The sequence below is a fragment of the Micromesistius poutassou genome, assembly GCF_964030765.1.
Source record: "Micromesistius poutassou genome assembly, chromosome: 2".
Taxonomy (NCBI): Eukaryota; Metazoa; Chordata; class Actinopteri; order Gadiformes; family Gadidae; genus Micromesistius; species Micromesistius poutassou.
In genome coordinates, this window is record NC_140272.1 from 2,085,384 (window position 1) to 2,111,117 (window position 25,734).

General features: G+C 51.7%; 2 protein-coding genes across 7 annotated transcripts; both read left to right on the forward strand.

Moving 5' to 3' along the window:
* Nucleotides 1-1,410: 1,410 nt before the first annotated feature.
* Nucleotides 1,411-17,127, forward strand: LOC311339052 (protein polybromo-1-like). 5 transcript variants are annotated; one of them, XM_084464410.1, is made up of 30 exons: nucleotides 1,411-1,493; nucleotides 1,812-1,986; nucleotides 2,118-2,215; nucleotides 2,446-2,593; nucleotides 2,703-2,846; nucleotides 3,423-3,539; nucleotides 3,670-3,738; nucleotides 3,868-3,966; nucleotides 4,122-4,207; nucleotides 4,302-4,393; nucleotides 4,508-4,731; nucleotides 4,817-4,954; nucleotides 5,048-5,133; nucleotides 5,434-5,713; nucleotides 5,831-5,936; nucleotides 6,430-7,069; nucleotides 7,482-7,693; nucleotides 9,348-9,533; nucleotides 9,676-9,833; nucleotides 10,354-10,602; nucleotides 10,811-10,956; nucleotides 11,092-11,249; nucleotides 11,590-11,773; nucleotides 12,337-12,544; nucleotides 13,594-13,795; nucleotides 14,174-14,242; nucleotides 14,728-14,886; nucleotides 15,268-15,335; nucleotides 16,361-16,553; nucleotides 16,677-17,127. In XM_084464410.1, the coding sequence occupies exons 2-30, from the start codon at nucleotides 1,852-1,854 to the stop codon at nucleotides 16,838-16,840; spliced, it is 4,818 nt and encodes a 1,605-aa protein (XP_084320536.1). In that variant the 5' UTR covers nucleotides 1,411-1,493; nucleotides 1,812-1,851; the 3' UTR covers nucleotides 16,841-17,127. The 5 variants fall into 5 exon arrangements, with proteins under 5 accessions (XP_084320536.1, XP_084320540.1, XP_084320537.1 ...); XM_084464414.1 differs by having other exon boundaries at nucleotides 13,597-13,795; nucleotides 14,174-14,326; XM_084464411.1 differs by having other exon boundaries at nucleotides 13,597-13,795.
* An 87-nt stretch (nucleotides 17,128-17,214) lies between these two features.
* stau1 (staufen double-stranded RNA binding protein 1) lies at nucleotides 17,215-24,684 on the forward strand. Of its 2 annotated transcripts, none has more exons than XM_084464072.1 (15): nucleotides 17,215-17,399; nucleotides 18,374-18,699; nucleotides 18,950-19,071; nucleotides 19,241-19,385; nucleotides 19,819-19,975; nucleotides 20,443-20,614; nucleotides 20,917-21,012; nucleotides 21,126-21,338; nucleotides 21,479-21,622; nucleotides 22,315-22,462; nucleotides 22,582-22,662; nucleotides 23,131-23,486; nucleotides 23,624-23,746; nucleotides 24,193-24,272; nucleotides 24,447-24,684. In XM_084464072.1, exons 2-15 carry the CDS (start codon nucleotides 18,495-18,497, stop codon nucleotides 24,547-24,549), a joined length of 2,145 nt encoding a protein of 714 aa, XP_084320198.1. In that variant the 5' UTR covers nucleotides 17,215-17,399; nucleotides 18,374-18,494; the 3' UTR covers nucleotides 24,550-24,684. The 2 variants fall into 2 exon arrangements, with proteins under 2 accessions (XP_084320198.1, XP_084320199.1); XM_084464073.1 differs by having other exon boundaries at nucleotides 19,822-19,975.
* The last annotated feature ends 1,050 nt before the right edge of the window (nucleotides 24,685-25,734 follow it).

Sequence of the window (25,734 nt, forward strand, 5' to 3'; positions counted from 1 at the left end):
CATGCATTCGATCAGTAAACCAGTTCATATTAAATTAGGCTATGGTCTCATGATTGATGTTGCCGCATTTTTATAGGTTACTATTACAATATCTGCCAACATTATGGGCCAGTGGAAAAAAAAAAAGCTCGACTTCAAAGAAATCGTTTTACAAGGGCAAGGCTGAGTTTAGATTTGACCCACACAACATTTCCTAATGTGCAAGTGTCTTGCATGCATAGGGCAGCTCTGGTTAGTGTGCCTTTGCGATTTGGAAACAGCCGATATAAATTCATTGCCTTACTCCGATTGTAATTCATAAGCACGTATATACGAGCCTTGCCAGTCAGTGCAATGTGCGATGCCCGAGAGGTTGCGTGTAGCGTGCAGGGATGCTGTCGCTATGATCTTCGGTCCAGGAGGACAAGCATGCAGAACGGGCGACGAGGGGATTCTTCCTAATGCAAAAGCAGCCCATGAATATATGTAGGCCTACAAAAAAAACCAAACATAACGTTCCCAAATACAAACCTACCTTTATGACGATCTGTCAAACGTTTTTGGTCTGCTTCCCCCTGTGCTCTGCGCTGTGGTGCTGTGTGGTGGTTGGTGTGGTTGGTGTGCTAGTGGTGCGCAGCACTGGATAGGTGCAGATCCTTTTTTTTTTTGACGTCAGGGAAATCGTACGTCCACAAGCTTAGCGCAATCTCCAAAAACAGCAGCCCTTAAATCCCTCTGCCCTCAGCACTAGCACCAGTCACCCAATCACCAGTCAAGTTTAGGTCCATAATTGGGCTAGTCTCTGGAGGTGTGTGTCTTTGGAAAAGTCAAAGACTTTTCCAAACATACGTGGCCGTCTATTATGTAACACAGATAATTACTCGTAATAATATAATCGCTAATGTTTGCGACTGGGAAAATGCAATTTGATTAGTCAAATATGCAATATTTGACTGTCAATCTGACTGACAATATCCATTTATCTATCTACCTATCTATCTATCTATCTATCTATCTATCTATCTATCTATCTATCTATCTATCTATCTATCTATCTACCTATCTATCTGTCTGTCTCTAAATATATATATATATATATATAAACTTAACGACTTCATCAATTTAAATATCTTATTCACCTATTCAATTAAAGACAGTCAGTGGCCTATTTAATTATCTCAAACGTGAACGTGTATTTGACTTGCTTGTTTCATTAATCTGGATACGTTTTAATTGTGAATGAGAACAAGAGGTTATTGTACACTTCTTCCCAAGTAAGTCAGCCTCCTCCAACACTGTCCAATAACCATGCATTTTATTATTTCTATAGCAAAAATGTTTAAAGTGCACTACCTACTCTGCCCTGAAGATGGCAGTGTGTGATCCCGTAGATGGCAGCTCGCTGCCCCAGCAAAAACAGAATCACAACTTCCGGACTGGAGTTTTTAAATCAAGCTAGCTAGCTAGTTTAGCATTCTGACTAAGGAAATATAGCGCATATTGCTGAATATCAGGTACGAATTTTTATATAATTCTAATATTGTGTTTAATTACCGCAACTATGTTTAAGATAAAGTTGCATTTATTAAAGAAAAGTGATACGGCAGAGAAGGAAATACCCTAAGGTTATGCGCTAGTCTATTCTTTGTTCCACTAGCCATAATAATGCTAATGTTAGCATTATGCCATTGATGCATCTAAGTTAAGACTTCCATTGAGTGATCATGATAATCAAAACACGATATGCATGTGTTTTTCTAGCGATAGTTTAATCTTCATACGTTCTAAGAGATCCAACTGAAGAGATCCCTTCATGCCACTCTTGTATGTAGTCTGCAGGTTAGCTGGGTTGTACACCAGCCAGCTGTTTCAATGAGCACCAAGAGGCGAAGAGCGACCTCCCCGTGCAGCAGTGTGAGCGGCGGGGGCGACTTGGATGATGCGTCCTCCACGCCTGGAAGTGGTAGAAAAAGAAGAAGGACTTCTAATATCCCGACTGTAGACCCGGTACACGAGCCTCATATCTCCTCTGTTCCACGTCATTCATGTTATGCATTTAGGCAATTGGTGGAATTCATAGTGTTTCCTGCCTTTTGAGTTGCTAACTTTATTTGTTTGATTATTACTTGCGCCCCCAGATATCTGTATGCAACGAGCTGTTTAACACCATCAGGGACTACAAGGATGACCAAGGAAGGCAGCTTTGTGAATTCTTCCTTAGGGTTCCGAAGAGAAGGTACATTTTTATTCTATACGTCGGAGACACACTCACACAGCACATTTGTAGAACTACATAACCGCTTATTAGATATATGCCATGCTTATATGAGCTCCTTTTACTGTCTTAAATAGATCCAATGGTGACTTCATATTCAGCACTATTTATTTAAAAAAATGGTGTTTAATTAAAGGGTGATGCATGGGGTTGATGATGGATGATGATCATGTGGTCCTGTTGTATTTTAGGAACCAACCAGACTATTATGAGACGGTTTCCCAGCCTATCGACATGGCGAAAATCCAACAGAAACTTAAACTCGAGGACTACCAAGAGGTGGAGCATCTCACGGCCGACTTCCAGCTCCTGTTTAACAACGCCAAGTCATACTACAAGGTAGGATGACGCTGCGCTTTTAAACCAATAGACAATAATACCGTTGAATGAACATTGAGTTATGTTCTGGAAGACTACCCACTCTCCCCGTGTGTTCTCGCCCGTGAAGGCGGACAGCGAGGAGTACCGCGCCGCCTGCAGGCTGTGGATGGTGTACGTCCAGACCAGGACCGAGTTTGTGCAGCCCGGAGACGGGGACGACGACGATGACGACGACTTGCTCGAAAACACAGGACTCTCGACCGAGGACGAGGTGGGAAGGCTCGTAGGCCACCGTGTGATAGGCCGATCGGTGTGATAGGCCGATATTGGCCTATCAATTCGATATATATCACAGATATATATATATATATATACTGTATATATATCGATATCCGCGTACATGTTTGCCGTTATGAAAATGTTAGAAACAGTGTTGATTTATAAATGTAATTACCTCTTTGTAAACCTTTTAAATGAACCTCTTAATACTTTAACTGAGCACATCAGTCACTCCTCCCCATACAGTTAATTGGTTTCTTTATCTTAGGATTTTAAAGGTGACGTATTATAACACCAGGTGTGAGTGTGATAAGCCATTACAATCCGTTTTGAAAATCTGCCTCTTCTGACATCACAAGTGGGCATGGTTTTTGTGTTTATGAACTAAAATCAAAATATATTGCCATCTTGATGGTATCTAGTAATGAAGCCTGGTGTAGTGATTCATATAATCTTGTGAGATTGTATTGTACAGTGTTTTACATTAATGTGTCATATCTTCTTCTCTGCATCCTAAATGTTCAATCTATGCCTAGTCGTGAACATGATCTCCATGTTTCTCTCCCAGACCCCGACGGCCTGTCGGAAAGAGTCTCTGGAGCAGCTTCTAGAGGCTGTGGTGTCTCATGCGGACCCCGCAGGCAGAGTCATCAGTGAACTCTTCCAGAAACTTCCTTCCAAAGTGGTGAGCTCTTCAGCATTTCCCTGTGGAAACATCAACTCTAGGTTTCTGAAGTTGGCCTTTTCTAAATCCCTTGTGGTCTTGTTTAGAGAATCGTTCTTTGCTCCACTAATGTTTCCTTCTTTTTCCCCAGCATTATCCAGACTACTATGCAGTTATAAAGGAGCCCATTGATCTGCGAGCGATTGCTCAGAGAATACAGGTAACGGAGTTGCTTCTAATTCCCAGTCACTTTTTTTACGTATTGCCATGGTTTCAGATTCACTTCAACTCTGTTAATGCATGGATAATCATTACAATTAATTATTGCTAATTCATTACACTTCCATAGATTGGATACTATAAAAGTATCAACGCTATGGCCAAGGACATTGACCTACTTGCCAAAAATGCCAAAACTTACAATGAACCCGGATCTCAGGTCTTTAAGGTAAATTAACTAGTTTTTTTTTCTTCTTGTCTCTTTTTTACATTTCATTATTAAATATTTATCATGGGAATAACCTGGAGCATTTAAAGCTTAAAGCAGGCATTTGCGTCTTCAAGCTCCCGTCATATTTAACACCTTTAAAACTCTCCACCTAGGATGCTAACGCCATCAAAAAAGTCTTCATCCAGCGGAAGACGGAACTTGAACACGCCGAGCCTACGAAGTCCAGCGTGCGCATCAGGTATCCTACGCACAGAGTACACAGTGAACGACCTTCAGTCTCCTCTGGGACGTGTCCTCATGTGTTGCGTGTGCTGCTTCTCTGCACTACTAAGAAACCGCAGGTCGGCCCAGAGCGACCGTCACTCCGGTGTCAGCGTGTCCCTGCAGTACGGCTCGGAGAGTGAGGACGACCCCGTGCTCACCGGTAAAACACCTTTTCTCAACGCATCAATCAATCAATCAATCAATCCAGACGGAGAGCCCCCACTGGCATGAATAAAAAAAAAAACCTAAAGAGCTCAACCTCTGGCTGTGACAGGCCCCGTGCGCTACGACGACCCCGACCTGGAGGGCGAGGGAGGCCTGGGCTCCGGCGGGGACGGGAGCCACCCGGTCTTCCAGCTCTACGACGCGGTGCGGCGCTGCCGCAACAACCAGGGCCAGCTGCTCTCGGAGCCCTTCATGCAGCTGCCCTCCCGCCGGGAGTACCCCGACTACTTCCAGCAGATCAAGAACCCCATCGCCCTGCAGCAGATCAGGCAAGTGCCGGGACACCCGTAGTGAGTATGAGTCACGCGGGGAGTTTAGCCGGGTGAATAATGTATCGACTGTTTCTCTCCGCAGGGAGAAGATGAAGCAGGGTGAGTACGAGAGCGTGGAGCAGATGGAGGCGGACCTGAACCTGATGCTGGAGAACGCCAAGCGCTACAACATGCCCACCTCGGGCATCTACAAGCGCGCCCTCCGGCTGCAGCAGATCCTCCAGGTGCGTACCTTCTCCAGCTTCCCTGTGTGATGCTAACTGTCTGTGTGTGTATTTTGTACCACGTCAACCTTTAACCTGTGGTTGTGCTTTCAGTTGAAGAAGAGGGACGTCCTGAGGAGGGATGATGAGGACGGGGACAGTATTCTGTCCTCTGACGCTGGGAGCACCAAGAGAAAAAGGTATGCAGCCTTTCAGAAATGAATATTAAATGGATAAGTGGTTCCCAACACACATAATAATGCTCTGGTTTTGGTGTATTGTTAAAAATAGCATTCACTGCAATTGTACAGGTAGGGAATATTGCTATTGTAAGATAACACTAGTAGATATAAATGAGGATTTAAATACCAAGCTGACAACCTGCAGGCTGCTGACATTTAAAACAACATTTAAAAACAGAAGAATAAGAAACTACCCAACAGCGTCCTGATAAAACCGGATCCCAGTTAACGTCCTCCCATCTCCCTCCGTCTTCCCAGCCATAAGAAGAACATCCGGAAGAACCGCATGAAGACGCTGTTCAGCGCCGTGATCGACGCCAAGGAGGCGGGCACCGGCCGGCGCCTGTGCGAGCTCTTCATGGTCAAGCCCTTCAAGAAGGACTACCCCGACTACTACAAGGTGATCCTGGAGCCCATGGACCTGAAGACCATCGAGCACAACATCCGCTCGGAGCGCTACGCCAACGAGGACGCCCTGCTGGTGGACATGAAGCTCATGTTCCGCAACGCCCGGCACTACAACGAGGAGGGCTCTCAGGTGGGCGCGGCCGGCCACGCTTTTGTCGGCTTTAGTCAGCGCGGGGGGGGGGGGGGGGCGGAAGGGGAAGGAGACATTTTGACATTTTGACTTATGTGTGTGTGATTCCATTCGTAGGTTTACAACGATTCAGACGTCCTGGAGAAGGTCTTGAAAGAAAAGCGCAAGGAGATGGGAGCTCCCCCCGAAGAGGAGGAAGTGGGCTCGCCGAAACTCAAGCTGAGTACGTCTGATCACTTTTTATTCAACATCGAGGGCAACATTCAGTAGTCTGCAGTGCAGAGAAATTCGTAGGTCAAGGCATGTCAGCGAAAACAAGCTTCTACTCTAAAGTAGCGGTGGTGGTCTAGGCATACATGTGCGGTGGGTCAAGGCAAGGCAACTTTATTTATATATCACTTTTCATACACGAGGCAGACTCAAAGTGCTTCACATCGTCATACAATAAAATGAAATAATAAAATAGAAAAGTAAAAAAAATGCATTGTAGAAAGTGCAATGTACGATTACGATTTAGCAGAAAGCTAAAGCAAACATACAACAAAATGAAGTTCAACTAAAACAGACACAAAGGAAAACAACGGCAAAGTTTAAAAAAGTCGAGGAAAGAGTGCAGGTAAACGGGCAGGCGCCCCCCCCCCCCCCCCGTTAACGCCCTCTCGCCGTCAGCTCCGCGCCGCCTCTCCCTCACCCCCGTCCTCTTCCAACCCGCGCAGGAAAGTCCGGCGTCTCCCCCAAGAAGTCCAAGTACCTCACCCCGCTGCAGCAGCGCCTCGCCGAGCTCTACGACGCCGTGCGCAACTTCACGGACCGCCGCGGCCGCCGCCTCAGCACCATCTTCCTGCGGCTGCCGTCGCGCGCCGAGCTGCCCGACTACTACGCCACCATCAAGCGGCCCATCGACATGGAGCGCCTGCGCAGCCACATGCTGTCGGGCCGCTACCAGGACGCGGAGGCCATGGTGGAGGAGTTTGCGCTCATGTTCAACAACGCCTGCACCTACAACGAGCCCGAGTCGCTCATCTACCGCGACGCGCTGGTGCTGCACCGCGTGCTGCTGGAGACCCGGCGCCAGCAGGAGGGCGGCGAGGACTCTGGCGCGCCGCCCCTGGTGCCCCTGGTGCGCGAGCTGATCCGCAACCTGTTTGTGTCGGTGCTGGGCCACCAGGACGAGGAGGGCCGCGTCTACAGCGACTCCCTGGCCGAGATCCCCGCCGTGGACCCGGCGGCGCCCGACAAGCCGGCGGTGAACTTCGAGGTGGTGCGGGCCAACGTGGATCGCGGGCGCTACCACCGGCTGGACGTCTTCCAGGAGCACATGTTCGAGGTGCTGGAGAAGGCCCGCCGGCTGCACAGGTAGGTCGAGCCGCGCGGCGGAGTATATATACGCACTCCCGCACTCGCATTTACATTTACATCCAGGTCTAAATGTATACAAACACTGTTAATCTGTGTTCAACATTTTTTTATTTAGTGAAGGCCTTGAATCGACTCTTGAAACATCGAAAGCGACTTACAATTTACGTGAGAACCGTGCAAAACATTCCTAGTGCCGTGGAGTTTCCATCGACCGGTTGGAGTGCATAGTAGCCTATAGGATACGAGAGCATGTATAGTATAAGAGGAGTCTTTAACTGGGTCAGTGACGACGGATCATTTAAACGTGTGCACAACCTGCAACCAAACAAGCTCCACCATGGCAACGCAGCATGGGAGCTGAAGCAGAGGGAGACCCGAATGAAGCGTGCGTTTCTTCTTGTATTTGCAGGACCGACGCGGAGGCCTTCGAGGATGCAGTGGAACTGCAGCAGTTCTTCGTCAAGATCCGGGACGAGCTGTGCAAGAACGGAGAGATCCTCATGTCCCCGGCGCTGAACTACACGTCCAAACACCTGCACGGGGACATCGACCAGGAGAAGAGGGAGAAGATTCCCCTGGAGTTTGAGGACGACAAACAGAAGCGGGAAGAGGAGAGCAAAGGTACGGCTGGGTTCATGGACGCGCTCACTTGTGGCCCTACGGTCTTATGGGATGCTTATCAGTTCTATTGGGTCCGGGTGAGGGGTGGGAATTTGGGAGTTTTTATCAATATCGATGCCATTGTCGATTCTGCCTATCGATCCAATTCCTTATCAATTCTGTTACCGATTCCTGAGTAGTTCATTGAGTGGCAAAAAAGGAGTTCTACACAGTTCACACCAAAAGCAACCATTGCATTTTTGTATTTTACATACTGAACAACACCATGACAGGATATAGAGTAGGAAAGAAAATATAGGGGTACTTGAGCCGATGTCGAGGGGCCAGCTGCCTGAGAGCTATCGGTGTCATCATCAGCATGAAACCGGAAGATATTTGTATGCAGCTCGCTCTGCCTTATTAATAAAAACGACTATACTACTACTATATAGGGCTGTCACTTTTGAAAAAAATTAAGTTCGAACGGATATCAAGCAATGTATTTGAGTATATTTGAATATCTATGAGGCCCTGCCCCCCCCCCCCCACACACACAAAAAACCACTGTAACAGAGATTCAATCACAAATGTATAACGTGACAAGAGGAGACATAAACAGACCATATCCTCTTTGTTTGAAACAGTATATCAACTTAATCAATATCAAGTGCCACTATGCATATCACAAAATTAGGCTATGCAATGAAAAACAAAAACAGAATCGGAACTGCACAGCGCAAACAATGACGTGACAACTCAAACAGGAGACAGCAGCAGGAGTACTAAGGCTTATATAGGCCTATCTGCAAGAAATTAATTTATTAATGTTTTTTGCTAGAAACGCCAATCTATCAACTTGATCTGGATCAAGTGCGGCTCTCTTTTTATTCACGGTGTTACGTGCGGCGGAGAACACACGTTGGGAGCGCCTGGCACACAGGGACTTGCGAGTCAATGTTGAGAGAAGGGTATTTGTTGCAGCCCGTGTCTCTCCACCAATGCAGCGTATTGCTGTCAGCGGGGATGACTTGGGGTCGCAGTTTACCGCTCAGGCTGGCTGCTTCGTGCGTTATCCATTTTCGAATCAGGATATATTATTTGCTTGATTAGCGCGCTTGACTCGTAGGCCTACGCAGGCTTTTGAACACATGGCACTCGACGAGAAAACCAGAAAACGTTGCGCAGGGATTGTTAAGAAGAATCGATAACGTTGGAGGCGTAGAATTCCGATGGAATTGGTTAGTTGGAACTTGGAACCGGTTCTCGATTCCCACCTCTAGTCCGGGTACAATGAGGCAGTACTGATGGAGAGAACTTTACCTGACCGGCACGTGTAGGGGCTACAATTGCCCCAATAAGTGGGAGAGACTGAATTTGTTTAGGAAACTGAAAAATTACAGTATTCCAATGATTTCTGCTGGAAGGAGCAATCTCCTTCTACAGGCCTACTTCTCTGTATTTTCACTTTTTGTATATTTATTTTGTATATTTATGTATTTTTGTCCCCTGGTGTTGCCAGATGTTTTGGATTTAATATTATTGTTGTTTTCAATTTAGTTTTTGTGTTTGTTGCTGGTTTAGGTGCTACATTTAGACACATGAAGATATATGAAGAAAACGAGATACCAATATCAAGTGGTCCTCTTACCCCTCTCCATCTCCTCCTCCCCCACAGACGCCGATAAATCCGGGGAGCTGCCGGCGGAGGCGTGGCAGTCGGGCCCGGAGCGCACCTACAGCCAGGACTGCAGCTTCGAGAACAGCACGTACCGCGTGGGGGACTTTGTGTACGTGACGCCCACCGAGGCCAACCACAAGCCCCACATCGTCAGCATCGAGCGTCTCTGGACCGACCAAGCAGGTGAGCCCCCTCCCCCCCCCCCCCGCCCGTCTCATCCCCCGCCTCCCCTCCGCCCGCCAACACGGCTGGAACGGCGTCCCCCCGGGGCTGTCCTCGAGGGCGGTTGTCTTACGCGGTTGTCTTTGTGTCTGGGTGCGACCAGGCGAGAAGTGGCTGTACGGCTGCTGGTTCTACAGGCCCAGCGAGACCTTCCACCTGGCCACGCGCAAGTTCCTGGAGAAGGAGGTGTTCAAGAGCGACTACTACAACAAGGTTCCCATCAGCAGAGTCCGGGGCAAGTGTATGGTCATGTTCGTCAAGGTAAGATTTTCCATTTGATTTTTTAATGCCGTTTCATTTGTACAGCCCTTAATCCCAGTTTACATTCTAAAAGGGCTTAACGGGCCATCCCTTAACGACACCCCCCTAGCCCCCAGCCCCACAGGGGGCGAGGAAAAGCTCCCTTAATTAGCAAGGAAGAAATCTTGAGAAGGAACGCCGAATGGGGGATCCCCTCCTTCCAGGGATGGTTAGGAGTGCAACTGGTGCCATAATTGAAATGCGTACAAGCAAACATTTTCAAGATGTTGTTGAAGAAGACATAGGTGTATATTCATGCTTTCTTGGGTTGGGGGGGGGGGGGTGGGAAAGGAGTGGCTGATATTGAACAGGGACGGGGCAGTGTCGTAGCTGACGTCCACGACATCTGTATGCATCCTTGGCCAAAGATGCCGTCACATCATTCATCATAATTTGTCGTGAGTCGCTTTGCAAAGAAGCGTCTCCTAAATGAATCGATAGTGACTCACAGCCCCCCCTCCTCCCCCCCCCCCCCCATCAGGACTACTTCAAGCTCCACCCGGAGGGCTACCGGGCGGAGGACGTGTACATCTGCGAGTCCCGCTACACGGCGCGCAACAAGACCTTCAAGAAGATCAAGGTGTGGGCCATGCCGGTGACCTCGGTGCGGCTGGCCCAGCGCGACACGCCCCTGCCCGTGGTGCGCGTGGCCTCCATGTTCGCCAAGCCCCCCCAGGAGAGGGCGCTGCCGGACGTCTCCGACGCCGACAAGGGAGGCTGCGTGGACAAGGTGAGGAGCAGGGGGGAGGAGGGGGGAGGGGACAGGGTGTCACGGGTCATGACTCACCCTCAGGATTAGATTAAGAAGACATCAAGTATAATAATATATAAGTATAATTCAGTTAGCTGTTGTACCAGCCCAGTTTATCCTAATGTGTGTCCGTGTGTGTGTGTGTGTGTGTGTGTGTGCGTGTGCGTGTGTGCGTGTGCGTGAGTAGGAGCGTGAGGACGTCCCGGTGGAAGTGACGGGGGCGGAGCCCGGCGGCCAGTACTACGACCAGCTGCGCTACAAGAGCATGTGGCTGAAGGTGGGCGACTGCGTCTACATCCAGTCCCACGGTCTGTCCAAGCCCCGCGTGGCCCGGTGAGTGCAGGACCCCAGCCCCCCCCCCCCCCCCCCCCCCCCCTTACCACCAGACGGTCAGACCCGGTACGTGTTGGGTTCAAGGCCCCATCGCTGGCTGCACGTGGCTCATCAGCTCGCCCGGCCCTTTTGCAGGATCGAGAAGCTGTGGGTGCAGAACGGAGCCACCTTCTTCTTCGGGCCCATCTTCATCCACCCCGAGGAGACGGCCCACGAGCCCACCAAGATGTTCTACAAGAAGGAGGTGTTCCTCAGCAACCTGGAGGAGACCCTGCCCATGACCTGCGTCCTGGGTACGACCCCCCCCCCCCCCCCACACACGCACACACGGACACACTTCCCACAGGCTCCTGTTCTGTTGGCCAGTTCATTCTCTTATGAAATCTGCAGCCAAATAAAATGTCATAGAATAATTAGCAATGATACATTTTCCAATGTAATTTTGTGTAATTGAATTCAGATGATTAAAGGGGTTGATATTATGCCACCAGGTGTGAGTAATGGCTTATCACACTCAGACCTGATGGCATAATATCACCCCTTTTTAATCAAGTGTGTTTTTACAAGTGCACTTCGTTCCATTGAACCGGCTGCGTGACCTGACCTTGTTTGCGCTCCATACCGTCTCCCCAGGCAAATGCATGGTGGCCTCCTTCAAGGACTACCTGTCCTGCCGGCCCACCGAGGTGCCCGAGGACGACGTGCTGCTGTGCGAGAGCCGCTACATCGAGACGGAGAAGCAGATCAAGAAGTTCAAGGGCCTGAAGCGCTTCTCTCTCTCTGCCAAGGTGGTGGAGGACGAGACCTACTACTTCAGGTCCGTCTGGGTCCATGCGCCGGCTACGGCTGCCCCCGTTCTCTGCTGCTCTATGCACTGTGTACACCCACCCACCCACTCACGCACCGACGCAATCACTCGTTCACCCTCTCACTCACCCACGAAACACTCGGTCACTCACCCACTGACACACTCACTGACTCACTCCCTCACTCACCCACACACCGACATACTCACTCACTCGCAGACACCCACTCAGTCACTCACTCACTTACCCACCCACCGACAGACACTCACACTCACTCACAGCCACACTCACTCAGTCACTCACTCACCATCTCACTGACACACTCAACACACTGACAGACTAGCTCACTCACCTACCCACGGACACACTCACTCATCCGTCCTCTGCTGGCGGTGCTCAGGAAGCTGGTGGTGACACACACACCCTCACTCACTCATTCACTCACTCACTCACTCATCCGTCCCCTGCTGGCGGTGCTCAGGAAGCTGGTGGTGACACACACACCCTCACTCACTCAGTCACTCAGTCACTCACTCAGTCACTCACTCATCCGTCCCCTGCTGGCGGTGCTCAGGAAGCTGGTGGTGCCCCAGAAGGAGGCGTCCCCGCTGCTCAACAGGAAGATCGAGGAGCTGGAGCTGAAGCTGGCCGACGTGGAGGACGGAGACGAGGACCTGGAGGACCTGGAGGACGACGACGAGGCCCCGGCCACGCCCTCCATGCCCCAGATGCAGACCCCCGTGACGGTGGACCTGGACGCCGTCCCCTACACGCCCTCCCAGGTCTAGTCCCGCAGCATAGAGCGTAGAGAGAGAGAGAGAGAGAGAGAGGGGGACGGAGGGGTGTCTTTGGACGGCCGTCCAATGTCCGTGGCACATTGAGGGCGCCGGTTGAATGGCCGCCGCCCGCTTCTCTTGGGCCAGAACACGTTCATATTCAATTCTTGATTACGTTTTGTGACTGTTTTCTGAAATTAATATTTTATGAAATATAACTGTCAGCCCTGACCTTGCAAAGTACGTGATATGAAAGTGAACTGGTCACTGTGAGCCTGTCTGAACACGAGGGGACAGAATGGATTGGCTTTATATTACGAGAATTAAAGACCGGGTAAACCAAAAATAATTATGGGTTTTGAGTTTATAATACCACAGGAAAATATATTATTAACCACCCTGCCAAATTTGAAGGACTAAAAAAATCGCGAAGTATATAAAATTATGCTTCAAAGTTGATGAAAAATGAGCAGTAATCCCTGGCTCAGGACGGTGGGGGCGTGTGCGCTGCAGGCCAGGAAACCACGCCCATCACCGGAGAGCCAACTGCAAACTGACAATTCAAACCAGACTCGTGAGCGGTAAAACCATAGACGGGTGAAACCACAGAATGCTAGTGCGCGGTTAATGTATTTATACCTAGAGGGCAGCAGGGGGCGGGTTTATGTGAGTATGACCGCTTTACGTAACGCGGTCTTCGATGTAGACCCGCCCATTTTAAACCTGCACACAGAACATTCTCTGAGGCCTAGCTCCTCAAGGAAATGATGAATGGGAAAAATATTTTTTACATGTTTTGAGGGACACATTTAAGGCCTAATTAATATGATAAGAAGAAAAATACTGAATTTGGTTTACCCGGTCTTTTAATTATATTTCATTGGGTGGTCGACTGGGGACATCCACGTGGGGTGTCACACAGATGGATCATGGGTAAATCGGTTGGTAAAATAGGGGCCCCCTGGCCTGACCCTTAGCTGACATACTACGCCTTCTACACCCTCTGCTGCGGGAAGGTCTTGACTCAACTGTGTGTTTTGGTTTGTTTCGCAAAGCAGTCCACTCCTAAGATAAAGGGCATGTCCAAGAAGGAAGGGGCCAAGAGGAAGATCAACATGAGCGGCTACATCCTGTTCAGCAGCGAGATGCGCGCCGTCATCAAGGCCCAGCACCCGGACTTCTCCTTCGGGGAGCTGAGCCGGCTGGTGGGCACCGAGTGGAGGAACCTGGAGGCCACCAAGAAAGCTGAATATGAAGGTGAGGACCACATTGCAACCACCCTCAATAATGTGTTTGAAAAGCGGTTGCCAGATTTGCTTTTGGGATGACCAAAAAAACCACAAAGTGATTGATGTTTTCAGTCGTTGATAATTAAATAGTCATCCAATGTAAATGATCCCCCCCCATATTTAAATTATTTAGTGTGGTGATGTTATATATTTATTATATTAGAATTTGTATTACAGTTGATGTTGCGGCGCTGCCACGGTCCTAATGGGGCTGGAGTTTTGCCAACAACGGCGCATTAGACTGTAAATCTGTTGGCTGTGGTCCAGATCTGGATTGTTGTGTTGTGTGGATTTAAAGACCTATTGAAGTCAACATATGAATTGTGTGTGTGTGTGTGTATTTCAGAGCGGGCCGCCAAGGTGGTGGAGCAGCAGGAGCGAGAGAGGGCTCGGCAGCAGGCTTCCCCTAGAGCAGGTACCCCAGTAGGGGCACTGATGGGGGTGGTGCCCTCGCCCAGCACTATGGGAATGATAAACCACACCATGCCGCCGGTGTCAGGTAAACCCGCTCACGAGAGTGCCGCGCCAGAGTGCTGCCGCTGGGTCACGAGCCTGGACCGTGTTAACAACCAAACAACCCACGACCGACACCAACCCCTCCCTAATAGTCCCGTAGTGTAACTCTCTGTCCACACCGCTTTGTGGAAGTCACGCCCCCGGCTTCTTATCGTTACGACACGGGCATCGCGCGCTTGACGCGTCGACGCTGCATGACATCAGTTGCATGACGCCCCCCCTGGAAAGCCGCCGCCGCGCGCGCGTGCGTGTGTGTGTGTGTCCGGTCACCTTGTACCGCCGCATGTCAGCATGTCATCCTACGTTCCACACGCATGTCACTTATGCATGGCTATGTTTGTTGTTGTCCTCATTCCTCATCCCTCATCCATCCCCCCTCCGAAGGCATGATGGGAGCTTACGGCCCGCCGTACATGCCCATGCAGGGCCCCCACGAGGGCCTGTTGAGCGTGGCTCCCATGCCGCCTCTTCACCTGGGGGGCCCCCCAATGGCCGCCCATCATCTCCAGCAAGGCATGCACTATCCCGGCATGCCCCACCCGGGTAAGGAGCCCCTCCCTCCCCCCCCCCCCCCCCCCCCCCCCCACTTGGTTTAGTCTCTCTCCTGGCTGGAGGGGTTTACCTGGTCCGCAGTGTTCTACCGTGGTCGCCCAGGCCTTTACGCCCAACACACTCACCCTCTCATCCTCGTCATTCCACATTAAAACCCGCCCCTCGGGCCTCATCCACAGAGCAGAGGACGTGGTAGTATGCACGTCAAGGAGTTTTCCACCACTAACCCTCCTCACACGTCTCTCTCTCTCTCTCTCTCTCTCTCTCGTTGTGCCGCGTGGTAACACTCATGTTGAAATGCCCTTTCATGATGGTCTTGGTCAGCGCGAGGCACGTGCTAACGGTGAGGAACTGGGTTGATGTTCCGTACAGGTATGATGGCTCCAGGGATGAACGGCATGGCAGGCAGCCCTACACCTGGAACCCACTACATGCAGCAGGTACACGTCCCCACAAAACACACACAGATTATTATTAGGAGTCAGTGACGACTATGGAAACATTTAGGTTGTGTTTGGTTGCCGGCATATCTATGTGTTGAATGGTCGATTTTAATTGTGTGTTGAATTAAACACTAATTACGAAGTGTTTGAGGTTACTTTCTATGTAAATTATATAATTTGGTTCTATTCTGTGGTTTGTCTACCCCTTTGGTTATTTATGTGTATAGTGGAAATTAGTCTATTGGATTTTCTTGTTTGGAAAGATGCATACTATTGGTGACCCAGATTATGGCCCGATGTAGTCTTCCACTGTGAAATGGGACAACCGTAAAAGACCCTGCTACTTCAGCAGTCAGCGATTGCGTTTACGTGGACACCCAACGAGTTTGAAGCCGGACATTTCGAATCTCTCAATGGGTGGGCTATAAACAAGTCCTACATAAAAAAGACCACTGCTTCATTTCCAGGAAATAATAACAAAATAGCGGTGCTCTCTCTGTAGGCTAGCAGACCGTGTTCCCACCCTGCAGGTCTGCACTGATATTAGAGGAGTGGGAAATAGTGGAGCAACTTAGCTGCTGGACTTGGGGCAGAATATGCCATCAAAGGGGGGAAATGCATTCAGCATATTAGCAATCTTTTGTTATGCTTGCTATATATAGAAAGGGAATGGTCTATAATACATGGAAACAACAATAAACTAGTTAGTGTGCAGGGGATAGTATGGGTGGATTGGAGTTGGGCCCATGTCTTTACCCTTGGTGCGGAGATGCATTTGGCCTGCTTGTGTAATGCTTACTTACTATTATTAAGTATGTAGAATATAAGGAAGAAGACTGCATCTTGCCAAAATAGCCACTTATTTTGGATTGGTTGTCCAATATATCCCTCAACCGCTATGTGTTGAAAGAAGTCTAGCTTTAACCGCATTAACTCAGTGACAAGTGTATTTAATACTGTTATTATGGATGCTAATAAACATACATGACCGTTGTTGTTGTTGTTGTTGTTGTTGTTTCCAGCCCGGAATGTACAGCCCTGGTCCTCAGGCTCCGCCCCCATACCCCGGACAGCCCGGCCAGCCCGCCAGCCCCCTGTTCGTAGCCCCCCCACCCAAGACCCAGAGGGTCCTTCACTCTGAAGCCTACCTCAAGTACATCGAGGGGCTGAACTCAGACAGCGGCACTGTGAGCAAGTGGGACCAGACACTCAAAGGTGTGCTATCCCGCCCCCCCCCCCCCACCCCCCCCTTCTCCGGCTCACTTCATTGGTACTTCCCGTGCTTGCGCTGAAAATAGTATTTGCATCTGAATTTGTGTGTTCGCTTCGCCCCAACAGCCCAAAGACGCGATGCCCACCTGACCAAAGAGCAGGAGAGCCATCTGCCCAGCCACTGGCTGAAGAGCAAAGGCGCCCACCGGACCATGGCGGACGCGCTGTGGCGTCTGCGGGAGCTCATGCTGAGGGACTCGCTGAACATCCGCCAGGCGTACAACCTGTAGAACTGATCACTGAGACCACTTGCAAAACCTGCTTCCTCACTGTTCTTATCATGACACAAACTCTAGCACCAGTAATAATAGACCATAGAGGCAATATTTTACGATGAATTGTTCAATCATGGATTTTTATATTTATTAGCAGGATAAGCTTGATGTACCGGTAGTTTGTGTGTATGTGTGTGTGTGTGCTTTTTTTTTCAATTATTTTTTAAACCTTGGGAGAATTTGTCTTCAAATTATGTTTTGGCTTATGGACACAGACAAAATAAAAGTGTTCGTGCTGTACATATTGAGTGAGTTTGTCGCTTTATTATTTGTAGTCTAAATGTCGGATGCACTTCCTTTTGTTCGATGTCACTTCCTGGGGAGGAAATCGGGATCGGGCCATTCTCTTTAGTGTTTGCCTTGTCTACCTTCTTTCCACAACATCACGGCCAGAATTTTGTACACAAAATTCCACAGGTCATTTCGTTTAAACAAGACCTAACAAAACAGCACAACATTACGCCGGCCACATCGCCTATGGATTAACCAAGAAGTCGACGAGCAAAGAGCCGAGGTCAGGTTTGTTTTCAGCAGGTGTAGTTACTTACTGGAGTGTAGCTAGCGGCGGTACACACCAGTCCCGTTGTAAGCGTGCTTTACTATATTACATGCTATTGAAGAACATGATCAACCAGCCTGTTGTAAAGCCGTCCGTCCAGTATGGTCATCGTTACCATCGGATTGAGTTGACAAGCACTGCTTCCTCCGTGGAGCCTGCAGACTGGCTCCATGTGTGCTGCTGCTGCTGCTGCCGGTTGATCCAGCGGCGGCCTTAGATCCGAGGCACTAATGCAGTTATATTAAGACTACCCGTTTCTTCTAGTTGGATCGATTGACATGCATTTAGGTATACAATCACACATGAACACACGAGTGAGTTAGTGCCATGGCCGTTTTTGTAAGACGAGCCCGATGGATGCTAGCTGGTGTGAACACCGGCTCGCCTTGTAAAAACAATCCACTGCAATAATCATTGGCTGCAAGACAAGTAGTGGGACTTTTTCTTCACCATTATACCGGTTACGTTTATAGTGCGGGTATGCATGCAATGGGCCTGCTAAAAGTCGGCAGTACGTTTACTATTGTATACCACATTCATTGTCGCCTTATGTGGTGGCTAGCTAGCGTTGATGCTAACGTTGGCTCTTCCATCCTCAGTTGGTGCACAGTTGAGTGGTGTCTGGGCTCTCTGCACAAATGAGTTGTGTTCTGTGCTCTGCACAGTTGAGTGGTGTTCTGGGCTCTCTGCACAAATGAGTTGTGTTCTGTGCTCTGCACAGTTGAGTTGTGTTCTGGGCGCTCTGCACAAATGAGCTGTGTTCTGTGCTCTCAGCAGTAGCCTAAAGTTGTGATTTTTCATCAAATCCGATTCACAATTTGTAGGTTCCCACTCTCATCCTTCGGATTCCTAATGGTATACAAAGTTGTACCAGAGCTGCACTTTAAATGTTTCTTGTATTTTAATGACTCTTTCTGTGTTTTGGGCAGAGCCTTGCAGTTAGAGCTGCACGATCAACAACACAACATTCTGCTCGTCACTTCCCTCCAGGAGCACTGTACTCCTAAATCAAGCCTTGTGTAATTCAATCAACCCAGCCCACAAGTGAGGATGTCCCAGATCCAGTACCAGTGTCTGGGTAACCCCATGCCCACCGCTGCTGCTGCTGCTGTCACCCCATTACACCTGGCCCCTCCCATGCCCGGGTACAGCATCCCCTGTGCTGCCGCCACCCTGCCCGCCGAGAACGCCAGCCAGCCCAGCCGAAGCTCGGCCCTCCCTTCAGGCTCCGTCACCCCCTTCGCCCCCACCACAGGTGAGTCTCTCTCAAATGTAGTGTTTCTGTTCGTTATTTAGAATGAAGTTGCCTTGTTTTTTTTTGCCTCCTCCCTGCTTTGTTTACCCAGTTTTGGTTCACCTGCTATTTGATTGGTTAACACTTTTGGCTTCAATGACTCCATCAGGTCATTTCAATGCAAATCACAGGGGGGGGGTGTAGTGCATATCATGACTACAATGCATTTCCTCAACTAAAGTTATTTTTGCTGTTGTTTTGTGCGTTGAAGAATCTAACATGGCAAACCCTAAAGAGAAAACCCCCATGTGTTTGGTGAATGAGCTGGCCCGTTTCAACAAAATCCAACCCGAATACAAGCTGCTTTGTGAGCAAGGCCCGGCTCACTCCAAGGTAACGCAGACCGGCTGTATCACCGCTGATGTCATCCGTCTGATGTCATCCATGTGTAGTCAGGATCCTCCCACTGGCTTATCATGCAATGGAAACAGTGAGTCCACTGCTCAATATTCTCTCTCTCTCTCCCTCGCTCTCTCTCTCTCTCTCTGTCTTGCTCTCTCAGATCTTTTCAGTGAGACTCACGCTGGGCGATCAGCACTGGGAGGCAGAGGGCACCAGCATCAAGAAAGCCCAGCACACGGCTGCTGCGACCGCCCTGGCCGAGACCACGCTGCCCAGGCCCACGCTGAGAACACCCCGCAACACAGGCAAGACCTCCACCCACCCCTAGCCTAGTCCAGACCATGCCACTCAAACCATCCCCTCTAGCCTCGTCCAGGCCCGGCCCCTCCAACCATCCCCTCTAGCCTCGTCCAGGCCTGGCCCCTCTTACTATCCTCTAGCCTGGTACCTGGCCTGGCCCCACCCTATCCACCCCGCCTTGAGTTGTCCTGGCTCGGCGGCTCCAACCAACCATCCCCCTAGCCCAGTCCAGGCCCTGCCACTTCAACCGGCCTCCTAGCCAAATCCATGCCCTGGTTTGGGTTCCATCCCCCTTGCAGCGCCTCGCCCCTCGCCCCTCGCCCCTCGCCCTGGTTCCATCCGGTGGTCCATCAATCCAGGATCCATGACAGGAAATGAGAGGATTTTTTTTGCAATGCATTTTGAAAATTTGGTTTGTTGTTGTTGTTGTTGTGACAGAAGAGTGCACCACGCACACCATGGAGCTGAACGCCTTGTGTATGAAGCTGGGGAAGAAGCCCATGTACAAGCCCATCGACGCATACCCGGGGATGCGACCGCCAAACTTCAACTGCAACGTCCGAGGCCCCGGGCCCTACCAGCGCTCTATGCAACAGTAAGTCTTCGGCACCACCAGCCCCTCAGGTCTGCGACTATGGGGACCGGTGTTGTGGTCTAAGTACAAGCAGAAAAGAGTAGAAGGGATTAGGAGTCAGAAAACAAACCAACCTATACAAACACCCCCTCACTCTCCGCTTCTGCTGCTCTACATTTGTCCGTCATTGAGAAAGTGCTGCATTGACGCACCTGTGATTGACAGGCCAGATGGAAACCCCCAAAACAATCAGGGGAGAAATGAGCCGGGAGCTGTCGTAAATCTAAATACTCACACAGAGTCAGGCGCAGGCAACCAGAACAGAACACACTAATGGATGACAGATGGCTGTGCCATTTTCTAACTAATTACTCAGACTCCACGACACAGCTCTCACATCTCACCTACACGACGGCTTCCTCAAAGGAGACGCCGACGTTCATGTGGTTCATGTGGTTCATGTGGTTCTCCCGCTCGTGCGCGTGCAGGTATTACTACCCGTTCCCCCCGGTGGGGCCCTTCCTCTACCACATGGAGCTGTCCATAGGGGGCCAGCAGTTCCACGGCAAGGGGCGCACGCGGCAGCTGGCCAAACACGACGCGGCGGCCCGGGCGCTCAAGGTGCTGGAGAACGAGCCCATGCTCCAACAGCTGCCCGTGGTGAGGCCCCCCCCCCCTCCCCCCCCCCGCGCACACACCTCACCGCGTCTGTTTGACTGTGAGCCTTCCTGGAGGCTGGGTTGACTGTCTGTTTCTGAAGAGCACCTGTCCCCCCCAGGGGGTAAAGGTAGAAAGCCGTTGGTTCCGGAAGGCACCCAGTGTTGCCCGATTGGGCCAGATTGGGCGGGAAATCTGGCAACAGTGCACCCACACACCTGGGGGGTGAAACAAGTGTGGTGTGCATACGGAGTGAAGTGCTCGCCTGTATCACAGTGGTTTTATTGCGTGATGTTTCTGTGCAGATGAACGGCGAAGGCGAGGAGGAGAACCTCAACAAGTCAGAAATCAGCCAAGTCTTTGAAATTGCACTTAAGCGGAATCTTCCCGTCAACTTTGAGGTTTGCGCCGTGTTCCGATGCTGTGAACCCGCTCTTAGGGGGTCTTCCATTCAGAGAGAATACTCAAAGAGAATTGTGTGTGATTCGTGATCTCGTCTCCAACGGCCTTGCAGGTGTTGCAGGAGGCCGGCCCGCCCCACATGAAGAGCTTCGCCGTGCGGGTGGCGGTGGGCGAGTTCGCCGGGGAAGGGGAGGGCAAGAGCAAGAAGATCGCCAAGAAGCTGGCGGCGGCCATGGTGCTGGAGGAGCTGCGGAAGCTGCCCCACGTGCCCGCCGTGGAGAAGATGCTGCCGCGCATCAAAAAGAAACCCAAGTCCATCGTCAAGGTAACCACGGCGGGCCCCCTGCCACGCCCCTCCCCGCTGTCGCGTCATCAAGCCCTAATGTTCGCCTCTTGTCGCGTCCTGTGTCGCTGCCCGTCTTTTGACCTTCGACCCCCCCCCCCCCCGTCACCCTCCGCCGGCAGCTGCAGACCAGCCCGGAGTACGGCCAGGGCATGAACCCCATCAGCCGGCTGGCACAGATCCAGCAGGCCAAGAAGGAGAAGGAGCCGGAGTACGGGCTGCTGACGGAGAGGGGCCTGCCACGGCGCAGGGAGTTTGTCATCCAGGTGAGCAGCAGTCACACAGGGGGGGGAGCAGTCACACAGGGGGGGGAGCAGTCACACAGGGGGGGGAGCAGTCACACAGGGGGGGGGGGGAGCAGTCACACAGGGGGGGAGCAGTCACACAGGGGGGGGAGCAGTCACACAGGTGAGCAGCAGTCATACAGGGGAGGAGCAGTCATACAGGGGAGGAGCAGTCATACAGGGGAGGAGCAGTCATACAGGGGAGGAGCAGTCACACAGGGGGGGGGAGCAGTCACACAGGGGAGGAGCAGTCACACAGGGGGGGGAGCAGTCACACAGGGGGGGAGCAGTCACACGGGGGGGGGGAGCAGTCACACAGGGGGGGGAGCAGTCACACAGGTGAGCAGCAGTCATACAGGGGAGCAGCAGTCACACAGGGGAGCAGCACTAAGGCGCTCCTAGCAGAAAGCACCTGGGTTCTAACTTCCACACCGTCTACCTTTACAAGCATCCTGTACTGTGGAGCAAGAGGTCTGACGTTACTCTCCCCTGCTCCTCACTCACTTAGCCCATGTAGCTACCTCCCACTCACTCTGCATTCTCTCTCTCTCTCTCTCTCTCTCTCTCTCTCTCTCTCTCTCTCTCTCTCTCTCTCTCTCTCTCTCTCTCTCTCTCTCTCTCTCTCTCTCTCTCTCTCAAACATTGACGCGTCGCCCCCTCCCCCGGGGCGACAGGTGAGCGTGTGCGGCCAGTGCGCGGAGGGCCTGGGTCCGAGCAAGAAGGTAGCCAAGAGGAACGCGGCGGAGACGATGCTGGAGCTCCTGGGCTACAAAGTGCCTCAGCCTCAGCCCCCCAAGCCGGCACTGAAGACCGACGAGAAGGCAGGTGGTCCCCTCCCCGCCACTGCTGGTGGTAACCGGGGTGACCACCGTGGGTCACCGTGGTAACCGGGGGTATGTTTTAATGGTCTGTGTTTGGGTTGGCTTCATGCTCTTGCAGGCCCCCGCTAAAGAAACCAGGAGAGCAGGAGAGACGCAAAGTGACCTTCTTTGAGCCGGGCTCTGTGGACGAGGTGACGTTGGGTGAGTGAGGGAGTATTCAGAGAGCCTTTACTTTACTTTTAGCCTCTACTTTTGCGGTGCACCCGTCGTCAAAGGGGTTTAAATTCATTTCGGGGGGGGGGAGAAAAAAAAAAGGAAAATGAAAAAAATACCGTACATAAACATATCAGATTTTGTACGCTTGGTACATTAAAGCAACTAACAAACCATTCCCACCCAGCCATTTCTGTATTATTATTATTATTATTGATCACACTGAATAAACCCAATCCCAATATCAGGCCAAACAGTCCCGTTATATCTCTCTGGTCATCACCGTGCAGCCCTCCATAAGATGAGCAATAGGTCACGCATGGCGAGTGGCCCATCTGTCTCTGGCCTATTGTCAGAGTGAATCCTCCATCTCCACCCACACACACACACACACACCATGACTCTAACCGCCCCCGCCCTGCCCCCCCCCACCCCCCCCCACCCCCTTTCCGACAGCCTGCAAGGACGAGGACTACCGCCTGCCTTATCTCAGCCACCAGCAGCTCCCCGCTGGCATCCTCCCCATGATGCCCGAGGTGGCCCAGGCCGTGGGGGCCTGCCAGGGGCCCCACGCCAGGGACTACGGCCGCAACGCCGCCGCCGCCGCCGCGCCCAACCCCGCCATGACCACCGTCACTGCCATGATCGCCAACGAGCTGCTGTACACGGGCGCCTCGCTCACCGCCATGACCGTCCTGGCCAACACCCCCAACAACAGCAACAACAACAACGGCCTGGGCCAGCCGGCCCCCGGGCCCCTGGCCAGGCCCTCGGAGCAGCTCAGCTACCTGGCTGCGGTGCAGGGGCTGCAGGTGACGCCGCCCGCCCGCCCGCCCGCCCGCCCGCCTCCTCATTCGCTCTGGCTGTACTGATGTTTGGCGGGTGTACGGCGGGTTTGTTGATGTGTGTGTGTGTGTGTGTGTGTCTGTGTGTGCGTGTGCTCTCACAGGTGGAATACAAGGACTTCCCCAAGAACAATAAGAACGAGTTTGTGTCGCTGATCAACTGCTCCTCCGTGCCGCCCCTCCTCAGCCACGGCATCGGGAAGGACGTGGGGTCCTGCCACGACATGGTGAGCGGCTCAGGTCCACCTCATTTCACCCCCTTTTGATTGACGTGTGTGTTCACACGCGCACAGGCGCTTCTTCTGCGCTCGTCCTCATTCGACACGTGCGGTGCTACGTTAAAGCTGACGTGTTAACCACACCGCCAGGTGTGAGTGGGGATTAGCCGTTACAAGCCTCTTCTGACATCACAGGAGGGCGTGTCCACCGAGACGCGTGACGGATAGATGAGCACCGTTTGCTACAGTCCACCGGGATGGCTGGTAGGCCGAGCTACCCCGGCACGCATCTAGGACGGTGGACACGCCCACTTGTGATGTCAGAAGCGGACGATTTTCTTGTAACGGCCGATCCCACTCACACCCGGCGGCATTAACACGTCACGTCAGTGTCTGTAGCCACTGCTGTCTAAACACTTCTCACCGCAACGGCGTCTTCCTCTCGGGCCGAACAGGCGGCGCGGAACATCCTCAAGCTCCTCTCGGAGTCCGACCAGCAGTCCAGCGAGCGCCCCGGAAACGGACCGATCCCTGGGTACGCCCGCCCGCCCGCCGCCCATCACGCACGCAACGCAACGCAACGCACGCAACGCAACGCACGCAACGCAACGCACGCAACGCAACGCAAAAACACACGCGGTAAGCCTTCGGTTTGGCCCGTGACGTCACACTGCTGTTCCGTCTGTTTTTTTGTTGCCGTACGCCTCAGGTCTGGCAAGCAGGAGATGGAGGCGGAGTCGCTGCTGCTGCTGCAGCAGCAGGCCAACCCCAGCCCGGGCCCCATGGCACAGACGGTGGACGGCAGCGCGTAGACGGCCTCCGCGGCGGTGCCGGCTCGCGGAGCGCCACGGCGGATTGACACTGTGTTTTCAGGCCCTTTTTTTGTAGAGGAGCTAAAACCCGCACACACGCGAGACAAACGTAGGCTGGGGGGGTGGGGGGGGGGGGGGGGGGGAACAAAACGAAACGTGCGGTTTAACAAGATTGATAGAAAACGGGATGTTTCTTCCTTCCTCCCCGATGATGTTTAATTGTGCACCTTATTTATTCTTTTGTTTTTGTTTTGTTCCTTTCGTTGCTTTGTAGAAGAGCATAACTGGCTGCCCCCCCCCCCCCCCCCAGTCAATAAAACGGGCATTTGCTTTTCTGAACTAGAATGAGAGAATTTACTGTGAAGACAAAAGGGTGGCTCTTTTCTCGTGGTTGCTTTTGACTAGAAGTCGTTTTGTTACCTAACCCACCGGGAACGTCTTTCTCCGGCCGTTTCTTTTAAGTGTGTCACGTTGTTACTGCTCCCCCCCCCCCGGGAGAGGCGCGTTCCCCGGACATCTAGGCGGGCAGCTAGGGGGAACCAACGCCTCACATTTCAGTTCCTCCTCCTCCTTCATTTTCGTTCCAGGGTGCTCTCTTGTCAACCCCCCCCCCCCCCCCCTGCCGCGAGCCGAGTGTTTATCCACGTGTCCATGTAGGGCTTCCCACACCCCCGGGCGGTCGTGACTCAATGTAGCGTGTGCGTGACGTAACGTGACTGCCTACCCCTCTACACCACTCCACCACTGTGTGTGGTGGCGCAGTATTCAGCCCTGTTTCCCTCCCTCATTTTGTTACCTCCCCCCCCCCCCCCTCCTTCCCTCCCTCCCTCCCCTACACTTCCACTGTAAGTAAACCTGTGCGCTCAGCACACCAAACACACATTGGCTTGTCTTGTCGTTACTTGGTGTGGAGTTCGAAGGTGGTGCCGTGTAACAGTGGAGAATAAAGGAAACAAAGGTTTGGGGAAAAACCCATTTTTGTTCATATATATTTTATGCAGACGTTAAGGGAGTGAAAGCTACTCCTGCAAACACAATGACGGGTAACAAAGAGATTTGATTATGGGCGGTTCAGTAGTGGTGCTGCTCTCGCAGCACACACTGCTGACCAGCTCATGTTTCAACTGGTCTTGACAACTTTCTTTTAGCTTTCTTTTTTTATACCTCCTTTTTTATATATTTAAT